General features: G+C 38.7%; 1 protein-coding gene across 1 annotated transcript in view; it reads right to left on the bottom strand.

Annotated features, from left to right (window-relative positions):
- Window positions 1-25,420, bottom strand: part of SKAP1 (src kinase associated phosphoprotein 1) — a 290,911-nt gene that overhangs the window by 213,045 nt on the left and 52,446 nt on the right. The window contains exon 3 of the mRNA XM_036837890.1: window positions 4,020-4,045. Coding sequence (XP_036693785.1) covers window positions 4,020-4,045 — 26 coding nt within the window. The remainder of the gene's footprint in view (window positions 1-4,019; window positions 4,046-25,420) is intronic.

Here is a 25,420-nt window from a genome sequence, read left to right as displayed (position 1 = left end):
TATGTATAATATTCCCATGGTCTTTCTTAAATTTTTATTTAAATATTGTGTCATTTGTTTTAGACTCTGGGTCCATGGTGGGCAATTTTTCTAATACTCATGAAGATGTTTTATAGCAATAAATTTTAAATTGTAAACACTATGCTTTGCAATCGAAATTTTTTCTAACTAAAACTGTAGTATGCTCAATGCCATCAAGTGCTATTGTTATTATATCTAAAAAGGTAAAACTAATATTGTTGCTTAGAAATTCGACGAATATCATGTTTTGAATATCTGATTGCTGAAATGGTAAAAGTTCCATGGCAAAGATTCCAATGAATTTTCTTTGTAACTTTAAGTGAATTTAAGTAGAGAAAAAGTTCTCAAAGTAAGCAGGACTTGAATTATCAAAGGAATCTCAATCTTATTAAAAAATAAAAATAAAAAGCCTTTCTCATGTTTTACAATTGTACTTGAGCCCATTAAAAGAACTCTTTCATTTATGTTCCTTCTACATTAAAGTAATAAATTATTTGGATTATATATTTTTTTTCCTGTTTCATTATTTTTAAATGAACTTCATTCAGGAAGTTGACAGTAGACCAATAAGACAATTTAGGTGAAAATGTGAGGGAAAGAATTACCAATAACACAACCATAAACAGAAACTACACCATGTCCAGGTACCGTGCTAGGGCTTAAACATATTACTACTAGTCCTCATGACAACCCTGCAATGAGACAGTAAAATACAGCAATGAAGATACTGGGCTCTGGAACTATTAATGAGCATGGAGTTTCTTATTGGGGTGATGAAAACGTTCTGAAATTAGATAATGGTGATGGTTGCACAACTCAGTGATCATACTAAAAACCACTGATGTACACTTATAAAGGGTGAATTTTTTGGCATGTGAATTATATCTCAATAAAGCTGTTATTTTTTCTAAAAAGAGTATATCCTATGAAGTCAGACTGGCCAAGTTAGAATCCTTGAGGGGAATGGTCTTGAGCAATTCTCTTAACTACTCTATGCCTCAGTACCCACATCTATCAAATGGGTATATTAACAGTACCTATTTCATGGGCTGTTCTAAGGGTTAAATAAGATAATGCATGTAAAGGACTTAGCACAGTGTCTGGCACATCCTCATTTTATAGATAAGGTAGCCAGGGTTCATAGAAATGAAGCAACTTACTAAGTTCACATAACCTTTAGCTAAATGGTACAGGTGAGATCTGAGCCCAGGTCTATCAGGCCTCTATGTCCATGTTCTTTCTACCATGCCATGTTTCTTCTCCAGAACAGGGACAAAACTCTCCCTAATACTATTCAATGATCACTCCTCCATCACATTAAACCTGGGATTGAATGGAATGATGGATAAGAAACATTTTGCTAGAAATCCTTCTCTAGGTCTAGGCAGTCCCCTCTCCCAAGCATCTTTCTTTAAAGGTTACCTTTGCAGCACATTATGTCAACTCATCACTTATATAACCAGATGTTTAAATGTGTGCTAATAAAGAGATTAATAAATAAGGGATCTTTTATAATTAAGGAGTATTTTCCTTCTAGGCACCAGACTCTGGTCCAAATATCCTGAAGAACACAAATGTGTATTTTGGCAAATGAACAGAGTTAATAAAATTCATCCCATCATCTTCCCGCACAAGGATCCTGCCATAGATTAAAATGCTAGGAAAGTATGGGGCCACCATTTCTGTCCTTTCTCACTTCCTTCCCAATACTACCTAGTCTTCCAGGGCTCTTAAAATCCTTCTGTCATCTCTTTTCCTTCTTGCATATTCCTATTCTTTTCATAATTCTAAATTGTCCTATAGTACCTTATATAGACCTGCTACTGCTCCCACCCACCCTACATTTCAAAAGCGAACAATCTGCTAAGATCTGCTCAGAAGGGCAAGGTAAAAGATACTCCTTCCTCTTCTACCCCCAGAAAATGTCTTAGGGGGAGGAGCAAAGCTGGGGGCAAGACACATAAATATGGGTTTTACTATCTGATCTTTCCTTACTTTTACTTCCAAATGAGCAAAGAATTTGCTACAGATATCCAATCATTGTCAAGAAGTAAATATAATTTTCTGCTCTAAATAAACTCTTTTCAATTGTCCCCTTGGCTGCTCTACCTCTGCTCTCTTTCTAAGAGAGAAAGACTGTGTAGAAGTTGCCCTATGATGGAAGATGACTACAATACCACTATTAAAAGAATTTGGTAAGATGTGTCCTTTGTCTTTTTAGCACCACACAGTCCCTTGTGTTAAGTTCCAAAATTATTTTCTCTTCTCAACACATTACTACCACATCTCTGACACTAATTCTTCATTTCTCCTTTAGGTAAGTAATTCTACCTTCACAGTTCCAATCACTTCTGCCAGTTCACATGCATGTTCTGCCCCCTGTGGATTTTGGTTAACATCTGTTAAACACTAAACTATAGGGCCATTCCTTGAATAGCATATTTCACATTTTGCAAAGCAAACTGCTACATTATTACATATAATTCTCCATTCTCAATCTATGTTTTCAGCCATAAATGCTTTAGGACAGTGAGATATATAGTAACACCATATCACATTATTTAAAATATTATAAATGCTATGACTTTAATTTACAATAGTTTAAAAGCTTTAAAAGTTTTTTTATTCCTTAAAATTTGCTTTTAAAGAAAACCTTATATAGACTTGAAAGTATGAGCTAGGAAAATTTAAATTTTAATAAAATTCGTATCATTACTCACAGTTTGAATTTTTTAAGGTATTACTGCTCACTGAGACTGGATACACTGACAATGTTAAGAGAATAAAAAATGTTGGAGGACTTCCCCGATGGTGCAGTGGTTAAGAATCCGCCTGCCAATGCAGAGGACACGGGTTCGAGCCCTGGTCTGGGAAGATCCCACATGCCGTGGAGCAGCCAAGCCTATGAGCCACAACTACTGAGCCCGCGTGCCACAACTACTGAAGCCCGCACGCCTAGAGCCTGTGCTCCGCCACAAGAGAAGCCACCGCAATGAGAAGCCCACACACCACAACAAAGACCTAACGCAGCCAAAAATAAATAAATTTAAAAAAAAGAAAAAAAATGTTGGAAAAGTTTACAGTTGGTTAAAAAATGTTATAGAGCAAAATAGTTCATAAAGCTATTTTAGATTTTCAAGTTTAATCTAAAACTCTCTGTGATTTTCTGAGAAGATAAAAATCTCCCATTTATAACAAGTTGAGATAATTAATATTCAGAATGATGTTTCTGACATTCTCAACCAGTGTACTAAAAATAAAGAATGCATATACTTTAAAGACAACCCCTCAAACTGAATTCAGAAAAAAATTTCAATTTTGAACCTTTTAAAAATGTGCTCTATTCTTGTCTTTTTTTTTTTTCAATTTTGCACACAGCTGTCTGTTGTACTTTTTAGAATCATGCCAGATGCTGGGTTCATCCAGCAAAAGCAGGAAAACAATGGTTTGAAAGCAATTAGAAGCACTGAGGCTGCAGTGAGGCTCATATTAAAATGTGATAACACTGTTCTAGTGGGAATTTCAACACTACTCCATCTCTGACATTTTTCTGTTGCCAGACAGGCGGCCTGTGTAGAAAAGCACTGTGATCGAGGAGGTAACATACTGGAATTTATTTCTGGAGCAAATGAAGGATTAGCTGAGTTGGGGCCCTCCCAAGGCTTTTATTATGGACTCGGCCACCATTTTATTTGAATGCCAGTGGATCCTGTTGGCATCTAACTAAGCTCAAGGAATAAAAGCATATTAAAGCTTTGGTCCTATAAAATAATCTAGCACTAATCCATTCAGCAGGCAGCAGAAGCATCAGGGCCTCTTGTTGCTAAAAAGCAGGGCAGGGGGGCCCAGCAGCATGAAGGTTAATTAAACACTCCACTAACTTTCCTCAGAAATGGCTAATGCCACTCTATGGAGAAGCTTATTTAGAAGATGCAGAAGTAAACAATACCATCTACAAATTTTTAGTATAAAACCATAAATGGTCAGAGAGGACTCACCTTGGGGCTGAAAATTCCAAAAGTACCTGAAATAAAAAGAAAAAGAATGGAGATAAGCCAAACTTGTATTTCTCAATCTTGGTTGGCATATGATAGCTATAGCACCCAGTCCAAAAAGCTTCCTAAATAGTCAATAACTAGCCAAAGCCACTACCTACTCTAAGAAAAACCAAAGGGCTGTCCCTGAGATTTGAAAGATTCTTAAAGGCTTGAAAGGGACATTTAACTCGCTGTACCACCTTATGTAAGCTTGACTTGAGAGCTGGAAAGGTCCTAAAATGTTACCTAGCCGTGGTCCAGGGTTTCTCATAAGGAGCTCTGCAGGCTTTGAGCAGGAAAATTCCTCGTTGTGACAACCTGTCCTGTGTATTACAAGACAATCAGCATCTCTGGTCCTGGGCACCAAAAACAAGTGGCACCCCCAGTTGTTATGACAACTAAAACACCCCCCCAACACATCCCCAAATACCTTCTAGCCTAAATTCTTAATTTTACAGGTGAAGCGTGACAACTGATTCAAGGTTATCTAATGTTTTAGTGTCCAAGCCAAGACTGGGGCTCTTGCAGTCCACTCTGTCATGCTATCTCCTCTTTTATTTTGGGAAATGATCGGCAAAACCGACAACCCTTAAAGTCTTAAACCAAATGAAATGGCAGTAGCATCAAGGATCGTTTTTAAGTCACTTATTTGAAATCTAAATTGCTTTCCCCCGACAGAAGCAATGCTATATACAGTGGCTACCCACAGAAGCCTATCGCACTTTGGATTCCATTTCCTCCCGCCTTCACAGGGACCTTACATTATTCTATATCGATTTTCTCTTGTATAAATTCAACCTCTTCCTCTCAGTGTGGCCCTTTCCATCAGCATTTATGCTCATAGAAAAATAAAGCAAATCTTCTCTCACCCCCTTCATATCCCTCAATCTGCTGTCCTCTTTCCCTTCACATCACCATGAAATTTTCAAAAGTGTTGTCATAGTTTCTCCTTATTTCCTCACCTCCCACTCACTCCTCATCATACTCCAATCTTGCTTACAGTCACCACACATGAATTCTTGCTATGAACATAGTGACCTCTATGTCTCTAAATAGAAAGAAAATTTTTCGGGCTTCCCTGGTGGCGCAGTGGTTGAGAATCTGCCTGCCAATGCAGGGGACACGGGTTCGAACCCTGGTCTGGGAAGATCCCACATGCCACAGAGCAGCTGGGCCCGTGAGCCACAACTATGGAGCCTGCGCGTCTGGAGCCTGTGCTCCGCAACAGGGGAGGCTGCGACGGTGAGAGGCCCGCGCACCGCGATGGAGAGTGGCCCCCGCTTGCCGCAACTGGAGAGAGCCCTCGCATAGAAACGAAGACCCAACACAGCCAAAAATAAATAAATAACTAAATAAATAAATTTTAAAAAAAAAAAAGAAAGAAAATTTTTCTATCCTCATTTTGACTTCCCAGGGGTGTATATGTGTATAAAAGCATTTTTTCCTAAGGAGAGAGTCCACAGCTTTTCTCAAATTCTTAAAAAGATTCATAATCCATAAAAGATTAGGAAAACGGTAATATGTTGGTGATAATGGTGTGCCTTCCAGTACATACATGACTGAAATAAGGTGTGGCTACTTTAGGGAGGAACACCAACCCAGTGAGCACCTAGGTTATTTCTTTATAAGATAAAAATTCAGAAAATGGAGAGGAAGGAGATATGCGGGGAGTGTGCTGCCATAATCCAGAGATGATTTGTGGGAAATAAGCAGAGTTGAGGAAGAGAAGGTGAAGAAACCTTGCGATTGACTGTTCTTGTTCCTATTCTTTCTCAGAACAGTTCTGGGCTAGCAATCAGGTAAAGGAATGTAAGATGCTTGGGTTAGAGGGCAGGGAAAGTTCAGAACAGCTTTGACATCTTCAGTGGAAAAGGGGAGAGGGGATAAGAAAAACATGGGTGGGAAATGTAAAGGTGCAACATCTGGGGGAAAGGGCATTCATGTTGACTTAAGGGCATATGTAAGTTGAAACTGTCTGTAATTTAAATAACGTTTATATTAGTATGATGGGTTAATCTCCACCTAGCAGACAGTGCCGCTTCCCATTGAACCTGGCCACTGTGAAAAGTTTTCCATAAAACTCTTGTCTGTAAAACACAGCTAATCAAGCAAATTATCAAAGGGGTGAGCAATTTTCCATCTTCCGTTCCTATGTTTCCATCTTCTTTCAAGGCATTGCCTTGGCCCCTGATTCCAATCATTACCGAAACTCTAATTCAATATAAATAGAAATCAGGGTGTTAGCGTGTGCAAATTGTGCGTGTGCACTCCTCTTTCCAAAATGTTAATGATGGCAACAGAAAGAACTTTGCTAACAAATGTTGTTTTCATTTATTGACCCAGAAAAAAAACTTAGCCATGCCCTGGAAGTTAAAGGGCCAACTCATGGCAAATTGTTAAATAGATAAAATGTTACTAATGATCTCTGTCTCTTCTTTTATCTGCTCCCCCCATAATCTCCACTCCAACTCACACACATATTTTCAGTTCCCTTCTCTACCTACTGTAAAGTGTCCTGGTTTCCTGGTTTCTCTTGTTAGTTAAGAAGATGTTATATGTTCACATATACTAAGTATTGCTTCTCCCAATAGTAGTTATGTCTTAAGAAGGCTGATTACGGAGAAAGAATTAAATTTAACAGATAAATTAAATTTAATCCAATAAAGTGGCAGGTCTATCTAGTTGACGTTAAATAGCAGAAACTGCTTTATTCTTGATGACACTGTAATTAAATATTTCTGTCAATAAAAATCATATGTAGAACTTGATGTGGAATGACATGAAGTGGAATGTTAGTTCCCTTCTTCCTCAAGAGGTATAAAACTATCCTGATAACCTACCTCTTTTCCCTCTCTTCTTATTTTAACTATTAATTATGTAACAACCCTAAAGAAAGTCTGTTTGCGCGGGCGCGCACACACACACACACACACACACACACACACACATCCCTCTATCCCACAGCTCACAGAGGATACTTCTAAAAAGCAAGGCCAAAAGGTGAGCAATCTCACCCCTCACTGGAGAGTGCCATGTATTATTCTCTGCTGGACACATTTGAGGTCTTGATCTTGTCCTGTTAACTATATCCTATGGATGGCCTCCATCACATTCTCTGGAAAGATGATTCCACACTAGAGAATTCTACACTCTTTAGGAGGCATTAGTCAAATCCTGCCAACATCTTCTAATTCTTATCCTTCACTCTGAAAACAATTATGCCTTAACCAGAGACTCCAACAAGTCTGAAACTAGAAATTTTAAACCAAAATACAAAGACCACAATAGAAGTATATAGAAGAAAAAGCATGCAAACACACACAGAGTTGTGTTTATCCTAAAAGCCTCTAAGAATTTCCTATCAGGGCTGAGCAGATAGATGAACAAACACTTCTTTAATCTTCTCTTTGAAGCTTCAGCTTCAATATGAAAGGGAAGCTATCACTCCTCTGCAATATCCATACTCAGCATCACCAGGTCCATGCAAATGATATTTGGAACTTGAAAAAGATGAGTACAGAATGAGCAGAGAGAAAATGCTGCAACCATATTGATGATGATGATCTTCACATTCAGTCAAAATAAATCCATCTTAACTTGTGCCTCCAAAAATGAAAATGGAAGAATAAAATTTCACAGCGTTTAGTCTACGGCACAGAATAAAATCTTGAAAATTTAGGGTTACATTACATGCAAAACAAAATTTGCTATTTGTGTTTTTTTTAATTAAAGAGGTTTTAATTGAACTTTAGTTTAAGGAAAAGTGCAGCAAATATAAAACGAACCCACAATATTGAGGGAGTTTTGATGAACAGCTGCAGCTGTAGCAGCAGTAGTAATAGTAATGATAATAATAATGCTAAGATTTTTGAAACATATGTTGGACACTGTTTTAAGCACTTCTCTTATATTAACTCGCTTCCTCCACACTCTAACCCTATTATATTATGACCATTTTATAAATGAGGAAACCAAGGCCTCAAGAGGTGAGATAACTTGCCCATGGTTTCACAGCTAGTAATCAAGGCAGACGAGTTTCTAATCCTAGGAACTAGTTGCAGAACAGGCACTCTAATAAGAAATTAAGTTTTGGGACTTCCCTGGCGGTCCAGTAGTTAAGACTCTGCGCTTCCACTGCAGCGGGGTGCGGGTTCATCCCTGGTCGGGGAACTAAGATCCCATGTGCCACGCGGCACAGCCAAAAAAATAAAAAATAAAAAATTTTTTTTAAAAAGAGGAAAGTTTTGAAAATACAATCTAACTTAAAAGCACTCAGCAAAATGAATTCTCTAAAGACATTTTATTACTGTAACAGAATTCAGTCACTCAGTCAACAAATATTTATTGAATGTCTTCTATATGCTTTGCTCTGGTGCCATGGATGAAATGGTGACTGAAATAGATATGGTCCATCTCAGATTATACTTCAGTATCTTTCAAATTGCAATCATACTGTTCTAGTTTGCCACTCAAGATTCACAGAATATTAGATTTCTCCTAAAAATGAGGCTACTGACTTTTTTTTGTTGTTGTTACATGTGTTTAATCTCCTCCTCCACCACTTTAAATTTATTTATTTATTTATTTATTTATGGGTGTGTTGGGTCTTTGTTTCTGTGTGAGGGCTTTCTCTAGTTGTGGTAAGTGGGGGCCACTCTTCATCGCGGTGCACGGGCCTCTCACTATCGCGGCCTCTCTTGTTGCGGAGCACAGGCTCCAGACGCGCAGGCTCAGTAATTGTGGCTCACGGACCCAGTTGCTCCGCGGCATGTGGGATCTTCCCAGACCAGGGCTCGAACCAGTGTCCCCTGCATTAGCAGGCAGACTCTCAACCACTGCGCCACCAGAGAAGCCCCGAGGCTATTGACTTTTAATCATTCGTTTGGGGTTTGAGGGTGGGTGTCAAATTCTTGACCATGGAGCTAACCAATAAACATGGTTATTGAGATTAAAATACTCAGAGCTTTGCCCACTCAGTTAGCTAATTAGATAGATCCTGGTGAAGTAGGTAAGACAACTGTAACTATCCTCATGTTACTGGAAATATCTAAGAAGGAAAAATAATTCCGTTTCCAAATTATAGTAAAACAATGTATTCAGCAAGTAAGATATGCTAGGTATTGTGCTAAGTATACGTTTTACATGTATTATTTTATTTAATCTTCATCATAATCCTATGAGGTCAGTACTATTATTATACCCATTTTACAGATGAGGAAACTAAGACTCAGGAATGTCAAACAAATTGACCAGGATCATGTAGCTATTAAGTGGCAGAACCAAGATCTGTATCCAGGACTGCTTGGTTCCAGAGCCCAAGCTCTTAAATTTCATATTAACTGCATTTCTATTGGCTGTAATATAGAAAACAAATCTAGTATTAAGAGAAGGTATAATTGTTTTGTCAGACAGCCTAGTATCAGGGAGTAATCAGTTCAGAGGTCTTTAATTTGGAGTCAACTATGGACTCAACTATTTGCGCTTGAGGAGATTCATGAACTCCCTAAAATTACGGGTGAAAAGTAATATGTGTTTTCTTTTCTCTTGAAAAAGAGTCAATAAACTTCATTAGATTTCCAAAAATGTGACTAACTCTCTGCCTCCAAAATGATAAGACCCTCTGGGTTAGATGCATAGGATTATAATGGCATTATAAACCTAGCTATGCAGAAAGGCCAACATCTGTAATGTTATAAATCTAGAACATCTAGATGAAAATTTTTTGCAACTAAAGCATTAAAAGTGTTATTTTACCTGTGACTTACAGAAATTTAAAACCTATCATACATTCCCTGTCTTGGTAAACCACCTGTTAAAAAAAATCAAATCTCTTCTTGATGACTTACAGATATCCACATTTGAACTTCAGTTTTTTGTACAAAAACAGCGGTGTCTTCTAAATGAATAGGCTATCTGCAATACTCAGTGTCCAGAGACCTCTATTTCCCTCTTGACCATCTCTGTTCTCTGGTAATGGCTGTCTCCAAACAGACTGCAAAGACTAAAACTGAAGTGTTATCCTGGCATTAGAAATGGAATTTTAGAATTCAAATGGACACCTGAGCTTTAACAGCAAGTTAATAAGGCTAGGAAAACCCTTGTAATTGACCTTGAGCAGTGAGCCACATGGTAGAGACTGATTTATCCCCAAGGAAATGACTTTTCTGAACAATACTAATAGTCTGTACACTGGATATTTCCTATAACCTCTTCTCTCACTTGGGAAGATTCACTTGATTTCTAATTCTCTTTCTCCTACTAGTGTTCCATCTCTTACCTTGCAGAAGGAATGGGCAAGGGGCAAAGGGTAATAGGGCATGACACCCAAGAACAGAAATGGGAAAAGAGCACCATCTGGTGGAAGTCTCTGGTGGAGGCACCAGAGGACTGGGACCCAGGGGTGGGATACCAGCCTTAGAAACAGTTGGGCAAGAATGGGAAGGTCCCTGGGAGTGGTGCCGCCTGTAGTCCCTGTTCCTTCAATTCATCAGAAGTACAAGACCTAGTGTCTGCCTACAGGAAGCTTACAATCTAGTCCAAAATATGAGATACTTACATATGAAGAGATGTCAATCTAAGATAGTAAATAACAAATACTATGGTAACAACAGACAATAAGCACATAATTCAAGTAATAGAAGGACCTGTCATAAGAAAGTCCTAGGTTCTAAGTTAGTAAATAACAAATACTATGGTAACAACAGACAATAAGCACATAACTCAAGTAATAGAAGGACCTGTCATAAGAGAGTCCTGGGTTCTTTGGGGGGAGCTAATATTTCTGTGATCTTGAGTCTATATCCACAAATTTTAGAAACCCCAGAAGACAGCACCACAAAGTTCTCTTACAAGACACAATGGTCTCAATTAAACTTTTATTAAAAAATAAACAAGCAACATTATCTGATTTGACAGTATTACCCATGACTAAAACAAATTTTTTTAGAAGTCCATTCCCAGACAATAAAAAAGAAATAATATAAAGTAAACTAATTCAATAAAACCCTATTCACCACTAGAGTCTTCTATAACACTATCACTACATGAAATCCCTGCTATGTCAATCCAACATCCACTCTGGATATTAAAAGTAAGAAATCTAGGAGCTAAATAATTATGCCCTTTCACTGAAACACCGAAACCTACATTCTAATACTTCTTCCCCTGTGTTCTAGCGTTAACACTGCAAATTGTGGTTGTTATGACTATGCAATCCCCATACACCCTACATGTAATAGACAACCAAGTATAACTTAATGAACTATTAAAGAAAAATGCTAGCCAGCTATGTTGTGGCAAAATAAAAGACCCTAAATGTCAGGTCAGAGTTGACGTTTCTTTCTCTTTGTGCAAATAAAAGGGAGCAACTGAGGGGTGAGTTGGTTTGCTTGTTTTTAAGGATAGGGTATAATGTCCACAGTGATCATATCCAGCAGAAATGTGCAGCCTGGATGGGAGAGAGCGAAGAAGGGAAGCAGTTTAGGAAGCTGCTGGAGAGCAAAAGAAGGGACAAGAGATTTGATAACAGATGTGGAGGCAGGTTGGGAATGAAGAGTCAGGAGGAAAGTCAGAGATGTCTTTTGGTTCCAAACTTGTGTATTGAGAGAAAACAAGGCAGAACTCACATACAAAGAAATCTAGCTGATTATCATATTTTAATCTGTACTGTCTTTAGCTCTTGCCCTGCCATTTTTGTCACCGTTGATACTTAGAACTAATTTGTTTTTTCGTTTGTTGGTTTTATTAATTTTTATTGGAGTATGGTTGCTTTACAATGGTGTGTTAGCCTCCACTGCACAACAAAATGAATCAGCCACACACACACAGATATCCCCTCCCTTTTGGACTTCCCTCCCATGTAGGTTACCACAGTGCATTAGGTAGAGTTCCCTGTGCTATACGGTATGTACCCATCAGTTGTCTATTTTATACATAGTATCAATAATGTATATGTGTCAATCCCAGTCTCCAGATTCCTCCCACCCCACCCCTTTCCCCCTTGGTATCCATACATTTGTTCTCTATGTCTGTGTCTCTATTTCTGCTTTGTAAATAAGATCACCTCTACAATTCTTCTAGATTCCACATATATGCGTTATTATATGATATTTAGTTTTTCTTTCTGACTTACTTCACTCTGTATGACACTCTCTAGGTCCATCCACGTCTCTACAAATGACCCAATTTCATTCCAGAACCTAACTTGTTTTATTTTTTGCTTGCTTCAGGTTAATAGCTACCCTTAGACCACTGAGACTCTTAGTTATCTGATTGATGAATAACTGATAACTGTATGACTCTGTGACTGAGGACCATATACTCATTGAATTTTACAGCCAGAAGGACATCGAAGGTCATTTAACCCGGCCCCTCACTTTACAGATGAGAAAAACGAAGCATGGAGAGGTTATCTGATTGCACCATAAGAGTTTAAAAATCCACATTGTGGAGCTATCACAGTTTATCTTGTGCAGAATCAGGAACAGGTTCAAAAACATGATATTCATTTGAAAATTCCTTTGATATTTTTCTTGTTATGAACATGGTCACTTTATTCACCTGAGAGCAAATGTTACACAAAATTTTTAAGCTGGACTAGTTCCTAGGGCTCCTCCAGGCAGTGTGGATTTGTGAACATTAACATGTCAACATACCCTTTATATCTCAAGTTATGAATACTCTCAAACAGTAATAAATCTCCACTATTTGCCAGACACTCTGTGAGGAACTAAGAGGACAGAAAGCCTAAACTGTGGGCCAGTTTGGCTGGAATTATGCAAAATTGTGCAAAAGTGATGTGACTGACCCAAAACACACACAAGGTAAAAATTGGGGCCAGAAGAACCCAGGTCTGGCTAATTCCAGAACCCATCTTACTGCCTAGAGATGAAAGTTGCTGGGGGTGGATCTGGGATTGGATATTGGAAGATGGCTGGTGGGGGGGAGCGGGGGGAGAAGGGTCACAGAGAGGCCAGGCCCAGGATGCAGAGGGAGGCCAGGCAGAGGGGCCAGGCCCATCAGAGCAGGTGGCAGAGGCCCAAAGCAGACATGTTTGAGGAGGGAGCAGGGCAGGATTCTGAGTGGGTTCCAACCTGAAAGTTTTTGTTTTATCTTGTGAAACAGGCTATGATGTCAAGCAAGAGTGAGAGGGGATATGATAAGGTAAAGACAGCTGAAGATTTGAGGGGGAAGAATACTGAGGAAAATTGGAAAGGTTGCTGATATGGGGCATGTGAAATAACTGCCAGGCATCATTAAGGGGTGAGCTGAGGTTGGAGACTAAGATTTACTGTGGCTGCAGTCCAATTGTGTAATTTTTCTCCAGCACTGATTATCTGCCCAGGTATAAGATCAGAAAAAGTGGACAGTTGAATTGATCCAAGGTTAGAATTTTTCTAGGCTTGTAGGATGAAAGGACAAGAGAGTAAGCGAAGACTGGAGGGGCACACCATGGAGCTCGGGCTGGCCAGGGAAGAAACCAAAGGCCAAAGACTTGACTATAACGTCTGTACACATTAAATACTTTTAACAATCAATTAAAATATTCAAAAACCGGAGATACCATTATTCTACTCTTCTCTCTCAGGACTGTTCTTTGTCCCAAAAGTCCCAAACCTCTCCTATCTCATGTTCCCTGTTTCAATGGCTGACAACTCCATCTACCCAACTGAAACTTAGGAATCATCCTTTACCTCTTTCTCTATTCTATGTACATCCCATAATTCACAAAGACCCGGAGATTCTACTCCCTTCATATATTTTTAATCTATCTCCTCTCCCTCTCTACGGGCATTGAATTCACTCAAGTCCTCAAAATGCCTCACCCAGATCAATACAACCATGTCCCAAGTGGTCTACCTGCCACCTTGCCCCTCTCTGGCCCATTCCCCCCAGTGCTGATGGAGAAAGAAGTGCAGTGACCGTGAAGAGCAAAGTCTCTGCAGGCAAGTCTGGGTTGGAGTCCCAGCATCTTCATCTTCTAGCTGTGAGACTGTATCTACAGCCTCAGTTTCCTCATCTTTAAAATATAAATAATAACCATACCTGTCTCATATGGTTCTTGGGAGGATTAACTGAGATGATACACACAAAGAACTGAGCATTAGGCCTGGCACCTGGCAGCCTTCAATAAATATCAACTGTTATGTCATTATTCTAACAACCTAACAACACGCAAGCCAAGTCTTAACATTCCCCTGCGTGAAATCCTTCAGTGGCTTACCCCAGCCTGGTCCTCCCCTGCTCTGCTCACACTCCTCCTCTTACATGTCGCAGCTCTCTCTGCTGGCACACTTTCCCCTTCAGGCCCCTTCCTCTCCTAGTGAACCCTTGATGGGCCTCCAAGGCCCAGCTCAGTCTCCTGTGTTAGGTGCTCCCCCAGCACGTATGTGCACTCCCCTCAGCAGCATCTGTGTACTGCACCACAGGCTTCTTGTCTCTCTATGTCACTGAGCCCTCAAGGGGCAGTAGCACAGGGCTTGCTAAATAAGTGAGCAAAGGTGAGAAGCAGAAGGGCTGTCTGAGTTCAGCATGAGTAGAGCACAGAGTACATTTCAGGGAGGGGTGGAGACAAGGTTGGAGAGGCAGGCAGAAGGCAAGGCTCTCTAAGCAATGCTATGGAGTGTGGATTTTATCCCAAATAAGATAGGGAGAGGTACCCTCCTTTTCCTCTAAATTATTCACACAAAGGTAAGAGGGGGAAAAAAGAAATCAAAGGAAGGGAAGAAAAGGAAGAAGAGAAAGATAAAAATAAGTAAAGTTCGTTAAACTAAAACCTTCATCCAAATGAAGAATTTTTCTCCCCAAAGCCTGGCTTCAAAGGCTAACTACAAAATGACCGGCAAAAATATACTTCGAAAGATACAACCGAACACACATCACAGTGGCAAGAATCCAATATATAAATACAATCAATTTGTTTCCTCATTAAAAGCTTTCATGAAGAAAATGATTTAATACAAATGCTAAAGCTACTGACACAGATTAATTGAAAAATAACAACAGAATTCTAATTAAAGACATAATATTATTTCACTCATTCACACTGCACCAAAATTTGAATAAGTATATAAAAACAGAATCTAGAAAGCAGGCTTCTACTGGTAACCACTCTAAGAGCTACAATGCATTACTGAAGTTAAAAAAAACTCCTATCCTTAAGTGTACACTTTCTTCCAGTTAAGAACTGAGATGTACACAAAAATTCAGAAATCATTTTAAAATTATTTCACAGTTTTGCCCTCAACTTGACTTTTTTTCTAATTGTACAAGATTCTATACTAAAATATCACTTTCCCATTTATTTCTTTGTACAGTACTTACAGCAGTCATAGTTAAACCCTTACATAAGGTATCCAATTATCCAAATCATAAAGTAGGGAAGTGATTTAGATCTAAAGGCTAATGACTATGTGACCAGTTCTACTGCTGTATCAATACAGGTCAGGGGTCACCAGCAGTTCAACCACAACAACTAGTCAATCCCAGGACAGTGGTTCTGTCCCACTTCAAGGGATTCTCCAGCATCAGAAATGTCTCCAGATGTTGCCAGGCCACAGGGAAGCACTTAAGACAGTGGGCAAACATCAGGACAAGGAAAGGACCAAGACTATTTGTTCTGACCATATCTCCATCCCTCATCCTAGAAGCTAATTAGGTTGAAATGTTGTCAGCTACTGGCTGGCCCTAAACCCTGCTGATAAGATTTTCCTGTCAGTCATCCCAGTCATATTGGGAGACCCTCCTTACCACCCAAACCAACAGCCTACGCACACTTCCCAGTCAAATCCTTCTTCCTTTGTTCCCCTGTTAAAATTCAGTTTAAAACCAAAGTAGCTACTTACCATACAAAAATAGTGTCCTCTAATAAAGATTTTTACACATATTTGTCTGATTTTAAGAATCTTCTGGAACCCTAATTGAAACACGGATTCCCCAGTGTTCACACCAGACCTACTAAATTAGCATGTCCAGGGTAGTGACCTAGAAGTCTGTATTTTTAACAAGATCCCCAGATAATTCACATGATGGGGCAAGTCTGTAGAACACTATAAAGGATATGGGTATTTTATAAATGGTTTCCTGTTAAGGGAATTATAGACAGGCAGCCCTCAGTTCAAGTATAGACTGTATTCCAAAATTCATTTCCAGTTGTTTGGACCTTGAAATGCATTTTCCTAAAGAAACAAAGTAAAAGATAGTGTTAAGTTTTCTGGATATGCTTTAAAAAAAACGATTAAATCTTGTTAATAAATCTGAGATATAGTAAATACAATCTTTAATTTACAAACCAGTCACATTTCAAAAGTTGAAGCATAAAGTCAGCCATTTAGAATGTATTTTCCCATTGACATAAATTTCTGAAAAGTGGTTAGATTATCTGGTTATCCATAAAAGCTTATGAAGCTCATAATAAACCAAAGGCAGCTATGGAATGAAGGATATAAATATGAGCTCAAAGCAAGAGATACTGGGAAGAAAGAAAGATCTGTCTTCCTTTGCTGGGCATAGAGAATAAACATAGGCAACCTATGACATTCTAATCCTCTCTCCCTTTGCAACCATCTCCTGTCTCCCAGTGGCGTCAGCCCAGGTACCCAGGACCCATATGATTATCTAAAATTCCCTATTAAAGAATCAGCTTACCCATGCCTGTCCCATGATTTACTCTTCTCAGTTATGTACCTCTTCTCCCCAAATCCAGTTAAAACTCCCATTTTCATGAGTTGGTTCCATCCTATCTCTCATTACTCCCTTATACCTAACAAACTGAATTACCCTTTGGTTCCCAAACATGGCTAAACTTTTATCTCCTCGGTTTCTTTGCACATGCTATTTTTGTGTACAATATATCTGACCAAAAATCCATCCCTTTCAAACCCAAAGCCAAGACATGATGCCATCTCATCCATGAAGGTTTCTCATAGCCCACCAACCAGAAGTAATTTCTTTTTCTGGGATCTCACAGTACAATCTGTGGGCACCTCTTCTAAAGTGTTAGCCACAATGTATCTTGAACTGTAGCTATTTCTGCATACTTTTATATCTTTCCCATTGGGTTGTAAATTTCTTGGGAATACTTTTTGGGTATCTACAAGGTAACATGCCTTGTATTAGGCACTTTTTTTAATGCATAACAACAATCCTACAAGGTGGGTGTATTGTATAATAACTCAGTTTATCCTGCTCAAAAATAATTTCCAGGAGGACTGGAAACTGTCATATTCACCACAAAAATGCTTTGCACACAGTGGATGCTGAATAAACATTTGTTGAATGAATGAAGTAGCATTATTCACTTGTTATGAAGAAATCGAGCCTCAGTAAGAGTGCTGGCCAAACAATCATACTGTCTGGGCTCAAATCCCAATTCCAAAACCTAACAGCTGTATAACCTTGAGCAAGTTGATTACCTCTCTGAACTTCAGTTTTCTTATCTGCTAAAATGGGGATTATTATAGTATTCACCTCTCACCTGCTGTGAGGATTAAATGAGATAATGTGTGTAAAGCCCTTTGACATTGGGCCTGGCACAGGATAATTGGGTGATGAATGTTAGCTGTGACTGCTATTCTTCAGTTGCAGAGGCAAGAGCCTCTAAAGCCCTCATTCTTTCTGAGGAAAAGGATCCTCTGTTCACTTTATAACACTCAGTGTACCTAGCACTGTGAATTGTCCATAACAGAGGTTCAACAAACTTAATTTCCTCAGCACAATCATCTAAGCCAAAAGTTAGAAGGAAATCATTAAATAGGGCTAGTGCACCTGAATGTACAATCAAAAACCCCTTAACCCTCCAGGTGAATTTATATTTTAAAAGAGGACTATGAGCCCAAATGAATCTCTAAATGGTGAAACTCCAGATATGTAACAAATTGAAACCAAACATTTCAGACTGTCTAGAGAAGACACCCGTGGGCAGTGGGCTCTGTGCTGGCTCTGTTCATGAGTCTGGCCATTCATTGGTCCAAGGACTTCTTGAAAAACAGGGATATATCTTCCATGACACTGTCTTGATCACCTGGCATTATGCCCAGCAAAGAGTATACAAATAGCCAATACATATTTGTTAAGTAAATTAACTGCTTCCGGCTTGTAATCCTCACCCTGCTCTTAGTTAATTCTATTTCTCTTCACGACCAACATGAAAATCCATCATGGTGACTGATGTTTTGAGAAGGAGGAAGTGAATGGTTTACTCAAGCACCATCACTTTGGAAAGCTAGTCCCACAAATACAAATGTTTTACTAAATAGTCACAGAGTGTAGATAATCCTGTGTCAGTTCAGTGCAGCTCAGAAAGATAATGTTTAAGAAATGGAAGTTGTTCCTAGTTAGTGATACCTCATCTAATGAAGACCTTGAGAATGACCTTCCTTTATTTAAAAAAAACATATTCTAGAAAAATCATCATAAATTACTCAAAGGACTGCTGTATTTCATATTGCTCAAAAATAATTTTACTTTCGTGTGTGTGTGTGTGTGTTTAGGCACAGAGTAAAAACACTCCAAATACAGCTGTTTATTTGCATAGAAGTGACCCAAGGCTACAGTTAAAGCTTAATTTCCTCCTTCCACATCTCTTTTCCCTGCAATGCCAACTCCTTTCCCACCTGGAAACAAATACTCTTTGGCTCTTAAATCCCTGCCTCTTTTTAAAAGAGGAAAGGCTCTGATATCAGTGACTTAGGATTAAATACACATTCACTGTAGAGAGTTGAAAAATACAAGTAAATAAAAAGGAGAAATTAAAAATCACTCAAACTCTACTTTCCAGAAATTACTATCATTAACATTTTGGAGTAATTTTTCAGGCATTTTTTTGAAAAAAAAAATATATACACAACCAATTTTTTCACTTACAGTATATCTTATCATTCTACATCAATACATCTTCTATAGCATAAATGATTAAATTATCTTCTTTTTTTATGTTTGCCCTTTCAACAGAATGGAGGAGCAGAATAAACTGGAACAGGGAGAAACTTGAAGCAGAGAACCAGAAAAGAGAATTTTGCAGAGCTCTGAGTAAGACTTTATGAGGGCTAAAGTTTAGCCAGTGACAAAGGGAATAGAAAGGAGAAGACAGATTTAGGATGAAGAATCGATAGGCTTGTTGATGGTTTGGGGAGTGAAGAGAGAGGAGGCAAGAATGACTTCCAGGATTCTGCCTTGGGGGCCAGGACCTAGTGAAAGCAGAAATAGACTTTAGGGGTGAGAAGAATATAAAATAATGAGTTCAGTTCTGGACACTCCATCAGTTAGGATTCCTCTGGCTACAAGTAACAGAAAACCTCACTGGCAGAGGCTTAAATAAGTAGTTCATTTTTCCTTCAAAACAAAATGTCTGGAGACAAGTGATTCCATGGTTGATGCAGGGGCCCAACAATGGCATGAAGGACCTAGGCCCTTCCCTTATTTCTGCTCTAACACCTTACAGCACAGTAATGTCTTAGGTGGCTACTGCATTTCAATGTTTTTTTTTTTTTGGTTTCCCAAGCATAAGACTGTCCTGTGAGAGGCTATCAGAAGTTTTCTCCTTATATTTCTTTGGCCAAAACTATATCTTATGTAAACCCTAGACCAACCCCTGGCAAAGCAGAATGGCTTTCAGATCATGAGTCATCCCTGGGCTGGTGGGGTTCTGTTGTCCAGGAAGAATGGAGGGTGGCTGCTGGGTAGGCATCCAGCAGGGTCTGCCCCAGCTTTGTGAAGTTTAGGATATCAATAAGACACCCAAAAGGAGCTGTCCAATATGCTGTATGGTGCCTTGGCGAGAGAAGTGCAGTTGAGCTGTAGAATTAGGACTCATCCACGTACAGGGGAAGTTGTAGAGTTAGGGATATGCATGTAGCTGCCTACAATGAATGTGGTGAGAAAAGAGGGAAGCCTGAGAGACAGCAGTGAAGAGGGCAGCGTAGAAAAACAAGCTCAAGCCAGAACCTAAAATCAGAGTATAAATGCAAGGAAGAAGGAAAACCAGGAGAGACTATTATCATGGGGACAAACGGAGGGAGAGATATTTTGTTTGCTTTTATTGTTTTTATTTGCTTGTTTGTTTTTACTTTTTGAGGAAAACGAAGCTATCAATAGTGTCATATGCTGCAGAGAGACCAAATAAGACGAAGATCGAACAGCGTCACCTGGATGTAGCAATTAGCAAGTTACTAGTACTTTGTCAAGAATAACATGATAGGAGCAGAGACTAGATTATAGGGGACTGAAGAGCGGCCAGAGAAGAAGAAGCCAGAAATGGCTAGTCTAGGCTTCTATTTCAAGAAGTGTATCTGTAAAAAAAGAGATACAGGACAGTAGCTAGAGAGGGAATCACTGTGTAGGATGTAATGTTTTTCTTAATATTAGGAGAGATTTGAGCATATTTATCTGATGGATGGAGAGATGTAATCGGGAGACAAAAGCTAAATTTGAGAAAGAGAAGGTGTCTGGGGGGCAGTGGTAACAGTGGAGTGAAGATGACAACTGTGAGTCACAGCCTCAGTCCTCAGATAGTGTGAGGGAAGACTCTGAACTCACAAGATGACAGAGAATTGTAAAGCCATGTAGACAAATCTCAAAAGGGAAGAGGTTTGGGATAAGATTGTAGAGTAAAAGTCTAGAAGTGACAGCAAGGAGCTTGAAGGATGCCAACAGCACTTCTGGAAAATGAGCAAGTTCTACCTAAAATGACTGCAAGCAAAACAGTGTCCTGAAGAAGAACCATGTTTTACTTGGGCAGGGATGGAGAAAAGAGGTTGAGGATATCATGGAATTTGATTATAAGAGAACATGGATTCTAGGAAACACAGGGGAAAGGATTAGAAGAGAAGTCCTCAGGAAAGATGAGATGGTGGAGACAAGGAAGTGCAAAGCTTTATAGGAAGGATGATGACCAAAGGCAGAGGGCTTTCGATGGATCACGGCTGGAATGACTGGTGCCCATGCTCCAACAGAACTCCAATACATGATCAGCAGCCTTGTAACCTTATACCACAGACTGTTAGAGACATGTTATCACATGAGACGTTTGAAGAGATGGACACCGTCTTTACAAATGGCTGTGTATCCCCTAATGCTCAATAAAAAGAAAGCATCCTATTTCTGGAAAAGAATATGTGAGGTTGGCTACTGAACAGTAACTTTCATAATATAGAGGGTCTCTTGTTCTAGTGTTTAGCCTAGGACTGGAGAACATATTTATAACAGTTTTCCCCCATACATTCAACTCACGTTATTGAGCTCATATCACATACCAGTAGCATTACAGACCTTTTTTTTTTTTTTAAAATGAACATCCATGCCTTTAAGGAGTTATAATCTCCAGAAATATGTATTCTGAGTTTTAAGAAATTGAATTTAAAATGAACTTAAAAGTGGTAAGTGGTAGAGCAGTGCTTCTCAAATGTTTATGTGCATACAAATAATCTTGGGATCTTAGTAAAATGCAGATTCTGATCCAGTGGGTCTGATTCAGTGGAGCCTGAGATTCTACACTTCTAACAGCTTTCCAGGTGATGTTGATGTTGGTGGTCCATGGGCCACTCCTGGAGTATCAAGAAGCTAAGACTCTAGCAAAGAAGATTTCTTGCTTTACATTTTCCATTTACACGGACCTATAAAGTCCTAAGAATTTTTCCTCTTTTTTTTCCTTGCTAACTCTCTTATCCATTCTTTTTTTTTTTTTTCCTAATAAAAAAGGGGCTTAGGGTAGAAAACCTTACAAAAAGCTTTTTCTTCTAAGCAACTATTAGCTACACACACTGTTTTCATGAACGTGCCAAACATCTATCTCCTGATTAAATACTTTTGCGGAACCTCTACTATTTCAAACAGGGCACCTAGATATTCAGTAAAAGAATAAAGAGACTGGGAGCAGCAATTAATTCTAGTTATGCCATATGGCAGTATAGAACACTGGCTGGAACCTGAAAACTCAATTTCACAAGTCTTACTTATTCTGAATTTTAATCATTATAGGATCAGCAAACATATGCCTACCAACCTGCTCAATTTACACAAAATTCTAAAGAATAATCACACTGCACGCTCAAAAATGATTGGTTTTTCCCAAATGGACTTAAAATTTCTCTCCTACCAGATTCTCAAAATAAAGTAGCTGCTGACAGCTCCAGTTTAATCTCCCTGTTAAATAAAATCTTCAAACAGTACTTTGAACGAATAGCATTGCTTGCTTTCTTACCATTTTCATTGTCAGCTCACAATTTTGCAAAAGTATAATTTTCTCCGGTTCCAGATTCCTCAGCCCTGGGGCTGGTTCAGGTGCTGGCCCTCCTGTCCCTGTGAACTCCCTCCATCGTGTCTGTCACTGCTGAGACACCCATCCTCACCACATTCTCTCCATTTCACCTCTCTCCAGAATGGAGACATTATCATTTTCAACACATACTCCATCCCCCGTCCTCTTAGAGCTAAGATACCTTCATCTCCTGTACATCTAATAATTTCAAGATAAGGACAGAAAAAGCAGTTCTTGTTCTGTGAACTTTTGTCTCTGGTGCTTGAGAGACTGTCCTAATATCCCCTGAACATGTTTTAGTGATAACATTTACTGCACCAGGGCCAAAATGATTTTCCGCCACTTTCAATTCTAGTTCAATAAAAGAATAAGAGCTTTGTTTCTAACCTCTGTCATTTTTAATACCATAAAATGATTTAAAAAATGTAAAATTGAGTTCCATTTCCTACTGGACTACCAATCTCATATTAGCTTTCCTTTTATCAAATTTATGAGAAAAGTCAGAAATTGCCTTTCCTTAAAAAAGATCAAAATTTCAGGATCTCCTGGGCAGAATGTTTGAATTGAATTTCAGCTCTCAATAATTGCTGGCCTTGAAGTTTTAAAGAAGTATAAAAGTTAGATACTTAAAGTTAGCAATGTCAGAAATAACAAACTGGGGGATTATCCCTTAGTCTACTATCATCCAGAAATAATAAAGTTATTCTTAGAAAATTATCATCCGAAAAAATCACAAACATGTTTATTACATTTCCAAATTGAGGAAGTCTATGGCTTTCTGAAACAATGGTGAATGAAGTCCATGGTTTCTGAACTGCAAAGTGAAACAAATACTGTTTTTTGAAACATCATATTATAAAATGTTTCAAATATGCATAAAAGGTGAAAGAACACCCATATATGTGTATACCCACAACCTAGACTCTATGATTCACATTTTGTTATATTTGTTTTGTCACTTATCCATCAGTCCATCTTTTTTGTTGTTGTTTATATCTATATCTATATATATTTTTAAACATCTTTATTGGAGTATAATTGTTTTACATTGTTGTGTTAGTTGTTGCTGTATAACAAAGTGAATCAGCTATACATATACACATATCCCCATATCCCCTCCCTCTTGCGTCTCCCTCCCACCCTCCCTATCCCACCCTTCTAGGTGGTCACAAAGCACTGAGCTGATCTCCCCGTGCGATGCAGCTGCTTCCCACTAGCTATCTATTTTACATTTGGTAGTGTATATATGTCAATGCCACTCTCTCACTTCGTCCCAGCTTACCCTTCCCCCTCCCCGTGTCCTCAAGTCCATTCTCTACGTCTGCGTCTTTATTCCTGTCCTGCCCCTAGGTTCTTCAGAACCTTTTTTTTTTTTTTTAGATTCCATATATATGTGTTAGCATACAGTATTTGTTTTTCTCTTTCTGACTTACTTCACTCTGTATGACAGACTCTAGGTCCATCCACCTCACTACAAATAACTCAATTTCGTTTCTTTTTATGGCTGAGTAATATTCCACTGTATATATGTGCCACATCTTCTTTATCCATTCATCTGTCGCCATCCATCTTGTTTCTGATGCATTCCAAAATAAACTGCAGACATTGCTACACTCTAGAATGTATATATAATTAACTAAACTTCAATATTTATTTACAGTTCCTTTAAACCAATAAGCTTTTGAAAGATGCCAATTCCTTTTTTTTTTTGTAATGGCTTGGCTAAGTAAACTATGCAACCAATTAGAAATTCTACATTCTAAATCCTAATCTTTTATTAATTCTCCTACTTTGAATAATTTCTCGTATCTTAGTTCTCTCATCAACAAAAGAACAAAGGCACTTGGTCGACATGGTATAAAATCTTGATTACCAAATTGTAAAATGGACCTTGTGGTTATGGCAGAATTCACAAATGAGAGACACTAAGTAATATAACGTAGAGAAATAGCTTATTGGAGATTATCCAACTCTATGTGGGCATAAAGTTTTCTGTAAATTATAATGAGAACTCAACAAGGCTCACAAACTCAGGAGGGATCTTGAGTTTGAGCATTTAATGATAATGCATCTTATATAAGCCACACTGTATCCATGATAAAACCATTTGAGGCTGGATTATTGAAGACTGAGTCACTCCAAGTGGGAATTTCATAACAAAGCACTAGCATCAAATTGGAATTTTCTTGGCTTTGCAAAGCCGTAGTATTACTGGCTTGTAAACTCCCTATTAATTAACTACAGTAAGAGCTGCCACAGGGATAGCTTTTGGAAGATTGGCCCTGGAAGGGGCATCCTTTGAAGCCTGAAGAATCAAAGCTGCTGCAAAGCACTGCTGAGAGTTTCGAAAGAAATATGAAGAAACTACATTGGACCTGGGGCGACAGGCTGAGATCTTCCCAAACAGGTCAGCAGTTGGTCTGTAAAATATTCCCATTGCCAGGAGGCAGTGACATCTTGTGTAAATCAAAAACGAAAACCCTAAGATATCTCATTTCCATTTTAAATGCATGGGGGTTGAATATGGATATCTAGCACTCAAGAAGTTCCTGTGGGATTGATTTTTTTCCCGTCTTCTCTGAGCCCTTTGCTGAGCATGATAAGAAGGACCGCATTTCATTATCAACCCTGCTAGCGCTGCACTTCAGGGAGACTAGATGAGGCTACACAGTGGGAGAGAAGATCTGGCTTCCAGAAAAGAAATGATTCACATGGTGTGGTTATAAAAACCCACTTTAGGCCCAACTCATTTGCAACAGAATCATGAAATAAAATTAAATCCCAAGGAAATGAAATTTCCTGCATCATTTTGCAAATTAAAAAAAAAAGAGAAAAATCATAGTGATACCATAAAAGAAATCAAATAGAGGTTTCAAGGTTTGGTTGGTAATGTTTGCATTTTTGTAACGTTTGGAAAAAAAATAATTCCAAACAACATTTTGGGGGAGGCAACTTAAAAAGAAAACACAAGATCATGGTTAGGGGAATCTTCAATTGAATCAGTCAATGTTATAGAAAAAACAAAACAAAGAGTTTGGCTCCTGACAACTGACCCAGGGCTCTTGCATTTCTCTTCCCTTTGCTCCAGTTTCAGTGTAACACAGGAAGT

Source organism: Balaenoptera musculus, chromosome 20 (genome assembly GCF_009873245.2).
Source record: "Balaenoptera musculus isolate JJ_BM4_2016_0621 chromosome 20, mBalMus1.pri.v3, whole genome shotgun sequence".
Lineage (NCBI taxonomy): Eukaryota > Metazoa > Chordata > Mammalia > Artiodactyla > Balaenopteridae > Balaenoptera > Balaenoptera musculus.
This window is presented reverse-complemented; position numbering and strand designations above follow the sequence as displayed.